This window comes from Nematolebias whitei, chromosome 15, assembly GCF_014905685.2.
Source record: "Nematolebias whitei isolate Nwh7 chromosome 15, NemWhi1, whole genome shotgun sequence".
NCBI classification, from domain to species: Eukaryota; Metazoa; Chordata; class Actinopteri; order Cyprinodontiformes; family Rivulidae; genus Nematolebias; species Nematolebias whitei.
The window spans coordinates 27,295,041-27,304,390 of record NC_056512.1 but is presented as its reverse complement, the minus strand read 5'-3'; the positions used below and the strand labels follow the sequence as shown (position 1 = coordinate 27,304,390).

Here is a 9,350-nt window from a genome sequence, read left to right as displayed (position 1 = left end):
CTGTATACAGATGTAATGAAAAGGGCACAGATTTACATCAGATCCTCTGGGACTGGAATAATCTGAAGAAGTAATGGGACTCAATATTCCTACAATTTAGTAAATTATTCCAGAAAAAAACAATGAAAAATGAATAATACCACTTTATTTAAAAAGAACTTAAAAACAGCAGTTTTTAAGTAATGAGTGACCCAAGTGTTGTTTTGCTGGGGGACACATACAGTATTATATGATTTAAACCATTATCAATAGAAGTTAGCTCTTCTTGCAATGGCAGCAGCAAAAAAATTGTTTACTGATGATCTGGAAGAACCCAGAACACCTGACACAGGAACACTGGAATGAGTTATCATATTGTCCATATGGAAAATTATTAGCCAAAGGCAAACCAGAGTTTTAAAATTAAAAAAAATTATCTGGGACATCATTATAATTAGAGTATACCAGAGATGAACACGTTTTTTTTTTGTTCTCACCATCTTGATTCTCCTTCTTGCTTTTTCTGCCTCCCTTCTTCTTCCTTTGGTTGAGAACAAACCGGGCCTCGGCTGCCTGCTGCAAGCGTGTCATGAACTTCTCAACGTCTTCAAAGCAGTGGTTCAAGATTTCCTGCCAAAGTTGTCAAAATATAGACATGTTTGTCATTTAAACCAACAATCTGCATTCATATTATACAATTTAATGCCAGAAATCATGACAAAATTAAAACTAATTACAATGAGCAATCCAACTGTTTGATTGTCTTATGTAGATTGTAGAGTTTAAGTGACAAAATGTCAAATGAACCATTGTTTTGTTGAGCTTTTTCCACAGAAAAACAAGTATTTACTGTAAATTACACAAGTACTCACAACTTCTCGGTCGGCGTTCTGTTGAGATGTGTGATTTGACTCCCCACTGGCACCGTTCACTACGGCACAAACAACCTCATTGATACGCTGATAAAACGTGTTGTTTTTATTGTAAAACAATAAAATTACAGATGTTGTCATTGGATACCTTTGCTGGCGTCTGTGTTGTTGCTCAGGCCTCCGGGAGGGGTCTGGTCTCGAGATGTGATCATTACTCGAACACCTGGAGGTTTCCTGTGGATGACTTGAGGAGGTGATGCCGACATCGCTCAAATCTGGATGCAAACGGAACAAAAATGAGCTTCTGGTGAACAGGACGCACTGGATGTACCTGTGCAACAACTCTAGAAAAGGTAACCCCTGCCAAGTCCTAGTCTGCCCACAGCAGAGTATTGTGATGCTGTTGGATCCCACCGCCTGTTTCAGGAACACGAACTTTAATATCCCGGTCTCCTCGCTGGTTTCAGTGTTGCAAGCTCATCAAAACTTCTTGAAGCTTGACCTGAAATGTCCTGAAAGTGTCTAACCAACCTCCTGAAAACTGTATCTGTTAGCATGAAAACAACAACATGACCCAACAAATGTGAGCTGATTTGTTGAGTTGATCATGTTTGTGCAAAACATTCAAACTCGTTTCTCTTGAAAAGAAAAAAGTGAATCTAAAAATGTCCGTTTGTATGATTTTCCAGCTGTCTTATATTAAAATAGCCTGAATTCATTGTGTAAATGCTGAGTCAGCATTAGCACTAGTTTTCCTGTTTCTATTTTTCCATTATGTTTTTTTGCAAAGCAACTAATTCTTGATATTTTGTGCTATTTTAGCCTCATACATTAAAACTTTCATCTCATTCAGGAGACAGGTGCTATGACTTATGATAACAACAAAGTCCATGCTCAATAATCCAGGTATATAATCCAACATTTTTCAGTCAGGTCATCTGGACAGTTTCTTTTTATGATTTGTTTGTAATCAACTTTATGTACAAATGCTTTCCTATTAGAAATACATTGAGATTGCTCCAGTTTCTTCAGAATTGTTCTTTTTTTCTTAAACTTGGTTTAACACGCTTTCTCTATTTCTGCTACTTGTAGTCTTTTGTTGCTAGCTTTTTGCAGATGAGGAGGATGGCTTGCTGTGGTGACCCCTGAAGAGGGACAAGCCGAAAGAAGAAAAAGAAACGAAGAACTAGCTTTTTGCAACTTTTAGCTAGTGTTCTGTTTCTTTTATCTTTAACAACTCACTTTCATCTTCCCTAGAAAATATGAGCAGTCATTCTGCGCTCATAGCATTTTCACAAAAAATGCAAAATTTCTATAGGCATGACTTCCACTGACCTTAAATTTTTTTTAAACAGATTTTTGATTGGTGTGAGTTTAAAAAAAAAAAAAGGAATTTGAGTGCTTTCAACTACCTGAAAATGTCTGAATTTAATGTTATTACTGTCAATAAAAATATTCATATTGCAACTTTCCAAACATTTGAAATGTGGTTATTTTACGTGCTCACGTGTAAATAAAAGACAGATTCAGGAAAATCTTCTGTCAGCTGGTATCATGCAGACAGATAACTCAGTTTGTTTGAGGATTGACTGAACAGAAAATAAACTTGTTCATCTTTTTTGTTTGTGTTCCTTCCTTAGAGTGATAACAAGGTGAAACATGCAGAAATCTTTTTCTGTAAAACTACATTTTATGATGCACACGGATAGAAACCTTAATGCAATGACAAATACACATTTTAATGTCACAAGATGGATTCCAGCACAGACATAAAGCTGTAAAATATTTCTAAAATGCATGACAGCTGTCAGTCATCTGACAGCCATGTTTTTATCTTTCTTCCCCTCTGTTTCAGTCAAATTCATACTGAAGCACATACTTAACTCAAGAAAGTAGGAATTTATCACTGTACCTTTCAGTGGCGTTTGAGCGTTAAAATCCGACACACACCGATCCTCCTGCTGACTGAGTTTTGGCTGTTTACAACACCCGAAGGACGCTGTTCCTTCTTGATGTGCCAAAACAAGAAAAACAAGTTTGCCTTCCCTCTTGCTGTCAATCTTGGGCTGCTTTCATTCTGATTCTGATGCACACACACAGGTTTGTTTTGGTATCTTTATGGGGACTTTGGATCGACTTCCATTCATTTTTTTATTAATTTCCATAACATAACCCTGACCCTTATCCTAAACTTAACCATTACCAATACACAATTAACCCTAAACCTAACCCATCTTCAATTCACACCATAGTCCTAAATCTAACCCCTAACCCACCAACGACACTTGAATCTTATGGGGACTGGGCCTTGGTCCCCACAAAGAGCCTCATAATGTCCTCATAATGTTTGTAGTATGTATGTGTTCAAATATGGTCCTCACAAAGTCACATAAACAAGCACACACACACACACACACACACACACACCCTCCCTCCAAGTCTTTCTCTGTATTATTGTCTTTCTTCTTCCTTATAACAAGCATTTCTTGTGCCATAAGGTCAGAGGAAAGTGCAACAGAAGCCATTCCCCACCCACACAATTACTTTAGGTTTCATTTAAAAGTATGTGACTGAACTCAAAACCCGAAGCATGTTGGGAGGTGAAACTTGCCAGTAAAAAGTATAAACTGCTGGTCTTTTGGAAGGGTTAGATTTAGGACTATGGTGTGAATTGAAGATGGGTTAGGGTTATGGCTTTATTGGAGTCAGTAATGTCAACCTAGTGATCAGATTCAATAAATACACTATAAAAACTCTCTTTCTTGCAGCCAATTTGTTTTTATTTTCCGTTTTGCTAAACCCTTTAATTAGCTGAGAAAAATCAGAGCAAATATTTTAATGATGTGTCATCATCAGTTGTTGAAGGAATCTTGTCCTGATACTGCATGCTGGGACGAAACAAGATTTCTTGCTTTTCAAGAAACCAAAACAACGGCTTGTGTCATCCACACTGGATGGGTCTTCGCAGTTTCAGGATATTGTTGATGGTTTAAGACCAGATTATTGAAGGACAGTCGATAATATGATCCCGAGTGGAGTCTCCCTATTAACTCAATAAAAGGACAGTAAAGCAGATTTTTAAACAGGTTGTTGTTTAGCTGGTGAGTGGTGACACCAACTGGTCATTTGGGCCATCTGACCCTGCAGCTTTCTTACAGCATAAACTACTGGACAAACTCCAAATGTCGCTGGTGTTTTAAGCAAACTGTGCACATGCATTAATTTACATGCTCAAAGCAGATTGCTCCTGAAAGCTCATCAGAACAAAAACATGTCCTGTTTCGATTTGCATAACACTTGTGGAAAAACTGCTGAAACCTCTAAGTTTCAGATCAACCCGTTTTGCTGAATTATTTTTGATGCATGCTAAAAAAATACTTGTAAAGCCAATAATCTCCACCTATCAGTTTTCGATTAACTTGAATTACAGGATGAGTGATGTTTTATTAACTGTGAGAGCAACAAAAACTAGAAACACTTCCTGAAGAAATGTTGTTGATAACTGCCACTTGATATATTTATCCCTTCGTCCTCAAAGTATTATTATATATTATTATTGTTATATTATTATATATTTGAGATTACTATCATCTACTACACAAAATGTCAGCTCTGTATCTTCAAAAGTGACAAAGCTTGATTAGCTACGACAGTCATCTTGTATCAAGTTGACTCCAAAACAATCTTTTGCAGACAAATATATTTAACAAGTAATTACATGCTGAGATTTTATTAAAATTCCTCCAGTGGTGCAAGAAATATTTTGCAAATGGACAGAAACATACAAAGCTCTCAACAACCTAGCTCCGTCTTATGTAACAAATCTTATTGTTCCATACTTTCCTAACAAAGCACTTCACTCAGACTGCAGGTTTACTTGTGGTTCCTAGAGTTTCCAAATGTAGAACGGGAGGCTCCTCTCTTGTGGAACAAACTTCCAGTTTCTGGCTGTGAGGCTGACACATTGTTTACGTTTAAGATTAGGCTTAAGTCTTTCCTTTTTGATAAATCCTATAGTTAGGGTTGAATTTCCTCGGTTATTCCTTAGTAATGTTCCTATAGGTTAAGACTGTTGGAGGACAAATTGACCACATTTACTCACATTTCCTTTACTTGCTCTACTCTACCTGTTTGTATATATCAGGTCTCTCTTGTAAATGAGTCCTCGAGGATCAATGGGATTTACCTGTCTAAATAAAGGTTGAATGAATTAATGAATTTGTACTTATTTCTATCCTTAACATGTGTTTTTTGTCTTTCTTCCTATAGAAAGTTTACCTGGACCTGTCATTCTGTGTTTATTTGTTCCTCCTTTGTGTTCTCTCAAACCCCAGCCAGTCGAAGCAGGAGCCCGCTCGTCCTGAACCTGGTTCTGCTGGAGGTTTCTTCCTGTTAAAAGGGAGTTTTTTCTTTCCACTGTTGCCTTTGTGCTTGCGCAGGATGGGACACTGCGATGAAGTGAAGATTCAACACAATCTGCTGGTTTCCTTAGATAAGTTTTACTAATTGGCTGTTATAACGAATGTGAATGTTTTTGTACAGTGCTCCGAGACAAATTCTGTTGTGACTAATTTGCTATATAAATAAACTGAATGGAAACAGCTGACTGATATTATGATGTTATTTGCAGCTTTAAGCATAGTTGATTACAGTGATCTGGACTAGAGGTGAATAACGTTATGTGCCTCCACTGAAATGCATTGGCAGCAATGTGCTGCTTTATTTTCTATGCATGTTACCAATAATTAAATAAAATACAGAACTGCTTATTTAGTTGGAAGGCAATCTTTATAGATCATGAAATAAATAACACTTTTAATAATTTCCTTGTAATAACTGAACAGGAATAGACAGAAGTTTGTGAAGATTAGTAACATTAAACCAAACAACACAAAATACATTTTAAAAGCTTCAGACTGAGTTTGCAAAAACTGTTTGTCAATAAGATTTTATTTTAATCCAAAAAATGTGCTTTTGGATGAGGAAATTAAAGTAAAACACTCTTGGAATGCCATATATAGGAAGTTAATACATGGGATAAGGATCCACACAGACCAATCAGTGAGACAAAGCAAATCAAACAAAAACATAAAATAAACGTGAATATTTAGGGCCAGTAAAACAGGTGAAGTCACGTGTCATCACATGAAACTCAGCAGAGTCATGAGGAAAAGTAATATAGCAACTGAGTAGATCATTTCAAACACAAGCGGGGGAGGGGCTCAATCTGAAAACAAAATGATCAACTTCAGACAAAACAGATCAAACTAATGCTAAAAGTTGACTTATGATGTTAAAAATGGGTTAATGTCAAAACTTTCTGGTCAAATGAAAAGAAATGTGATCAAACTCCATAATCTACAACCTTCCTTCACTGCCAGGAGAACGTGGAACAGCCCAATCAAACAATTACAGTACCTCCCATAGGCACTCCTACTGAAGCTGGCTCTTTCCACTCCAGGAAACTTCAGCTGTCACTTCCAAGAAAAGGACTGCTCAGTAAAATGTTCAGCTTCATGCAAATGACCAAAACACAAAAGTGTAGCAAAACTGCAAAAGAGCTATTTTTACTCAACTATACTGCCAAAGGCACTTTCATGCAGTTAAACACGGTGGAGGTAACATCATGCTATGGGAATGATTTTCTAAATATGAAAAATTACGCTTGCCAAGACATTTGAAATGAAAGAATGCCGCACTGAGTCATAAACTTTAAATCTTAATAATTAATTACAGCAGCGGTGAAATAACCTGAATTGTTGTTTCTCAACTTATAGTGTGGCTGTACCGTCTGGAGTTGTTTACACGCAAACACAAAGTAAAACATCAGAATCTTCCTTATTTGTGGGTGTTGTCACCAAAGTGTTACAGCTTCTTATTTCAACAATGGTTTTGACAGTTCAACACCTCATTACCTTTGAGCCATGGGAAAATATAGTCAAACCACACCCGTCACTCATTGTTTTAAATAACATTCCTCCCAGTCAAAATGTCATTCCTTTTAGTCAGATTACTAAACAGGTGGTTGTCTTGACGTTCAGTGGCTACATATATTCATAATTCAGTTCTTTCTTGATGAAAAGAACATTTCAAATTTCCAGAAAGGCTTTCTGTCCCACCCATAAACACTCCTATAGTTTTAAGTCATAACTCTCTTTTGCCTGGCTTTTGTTAAAAAGTTAACAAATATCCAAAATATCAGTTTAGGCCTTTGTAATCACATTGTTGCTGATCATTATTCTAAATGTCTTTTTTAAGCTGTCATGATATATAAGTGGACAGTGGATGTCTCTGATGACCAAAGTATGGGTATGAACTATGGATAATGACCAAAAAAAAAAAATGAGATCAAGAAAAGAACAGTAGAATGGTTGCATTTACCCTTTAGACGAGGAGCTCGGCTGTTCTGAAGAAGCACAGAGTAGAGTTGCTGCTCCTTGTTACGTATGTTTCTCTGTGTCAGCTTTTTGTGAAATGAGTCTCTGCTTAATTGATGTCTTCTCTTCTTAGCTGTGATTGGCTCATGGGACTTTAAAAGGAGCTCCTGGCTGAGATCAAACTCCCAGCTACACTACTGATTTCTACAATGGCTTGACATATTAAATATAGGAGGCGCCCTCGTGTGGCATTAAAAGATACTACAATAGTAATCTACATTCTGACTCTTTTCATTCATTCAACCTTTATTTAAACAGGTTAGTCACATTGAGCCAGGGGGACTCATTTACGAGAGAGACCTGTACCTGGACTCTTACAGTGGGTGTGATCCTTAATGATGCTGCATGCTTTGCACAGACATCGGCTGTGGTCGATGTCCTGGATGGTGTGGAGACTGCTACCAGTGGTGTCCTCTGCTGTTTGCAACATCCTCTGTACTTTAAAGCAGGATGGGAAGATTTGCTGATGATGGGGCTTTAAGAGGGAGGGAAAAATCTAAAGTTTATTATTAAAAAGGTGCAGAAACTAACTAAGACTGTTGGAAAGTGGTCAACTAAATGGAGATTTAAATGTTCAGTAGAAAAGAAGAAAGTAGGTTTTTTTTTTTTATTAACAAGCAAAAAGGTAATTAATTAGATGGAACTTGGGTTGTATGAACAAGTAGTTGAAAGAACAAAACAATTAAAATTTCTTGGTATCTGGTTTGAGAGAATAACATGGGCGGTGCATATCCAAAAAATTACTGTTAAATGTAAAGAAATAATAAACATCATGAGGTGTTTAACAGGAAGTGACTGGGGAGCAGACAGGAAGTCACTGAGGACAGGATTACTCTGAGCAATACTAAACTATGGAAGTTTCTAACTCAGTTTCTGAGGAAAATTTAGAAAATTAGAAAAATTACATTTAGAAAAATTAGGCATTAGGCATTAATAATTATGACGGGTGCATTTAAAACAACGCACACAGGAGCAATATTAGTAGAAATGGGAGAACCACCATCAAACATCAGAATCGGTTCGCTTTAAACTACTGGGTAAATCTAAAAGATCAAGAACAGAAACATCCAAAACAAGAAATATTTAAATCATGTGGAAAAAAAAAACAACATACAAAAGCTTTGATTGGATCATAAATCAGAAAACTACAGACATTCAGATCAATTAAATTAATGTCAGACAAACAATACCACTCATGGATCTTTACAGAGCCAATACAGTGTTGCTCACACCCCTCATGCACCATTTGGAGCAACAATGCAACATCATGAAACACAGCAGGGGCATAGGTCATTGCTTTAGTTCATTTAGTGATTATTTTGAGACGGTGTGGGTCATTCAGATCCTTGAATTCATTAAAAAAAAACATAAGGATAAAGAACTGAATGTCTTTTCATTTTGACAAGTTGATGTTTTAGAGTGATGGACTTGTGACCTGTCCAGGGTGTATCCCGCCCCTCGCACAGTGATTGCCGGACATAGGCACCGGTGACCTCCTTGACCCAAAATGGAAGAAGTGGGTAAAAGATAATGGATGGATGGATGTTTTAGAGAAAAAAATCATATTTTAAGTTACAATGCAGCTTGTTAAAGAATGTCAAAGCCATTGTCAGAGAGTCAGAGTCAGAGAGATTTATTTGTCATTTGCATCTCGTGGTACATTTGGTGGAATTAAATTATGTACACAGGGTCACAGTTACATCCAACAATAAAATGTAAAAAAAAAAAAAAAACAATAATAAGATTTAAGATATGAACTAAGAAAAACATCAGGTAAATATTGCACTAAGCACTAATGGCATAAACATCACATTGAACAGCAGCACCAACGAGTCTGTGTGAGCAGATGAGCACGCATGAACACAGCAACATTGAAACAGATCAGCAGCAACATGAAACAGATCAGCAGCAACATTGAAACAGATCAGCAGCAACATGAAACAGATCAGCAGCAACATGATGTGATTTTTCACAGTGATTATTCTGGTTAGAGATTCATGAGTCTAACAGCCTCAGGGTAGAAGCTGTTCCTCAGTCTAATGGTTCTACACTTAATGCTCCT

General features: G+C 36.9%; 1 protein-coding gene across 1 annotated transcript in view; it reads right to left on the bottom strand.

The window, feature by feature from the left end:
* The window catches only part of eps8l1a (eps8 like 1a), a 14,230-nt gene extending 11,387 nt beyond the window's left edge, over window positions 1-2,843 (bottom strand). Inside the window, exons 1-4 of the mRNA XM_037689571.1 lie at window positions 2,764-2,843; window positions 1,000-1,126; window positions 852-910; window positions 477-609 (exon numbers count right to left, since the gene is read on the bottom strand). Coding sequence (XP_037545499.1) covers window positions 477-609; window positions 852-910; window positions 1,000-1,117 — 310 coding nt within the window. The 5' untranslated portion in view covers window positions 1,118-1,126; window positions 2,764-2,843. The remainder of the gene's footprint in view (window positions 1-476; window positions 610-851; window positions 911-999; window positions 1,127-2,763) is intronic.
* Window positions 2,844-9,350: the final 6,507 nt, after the last annotated feature.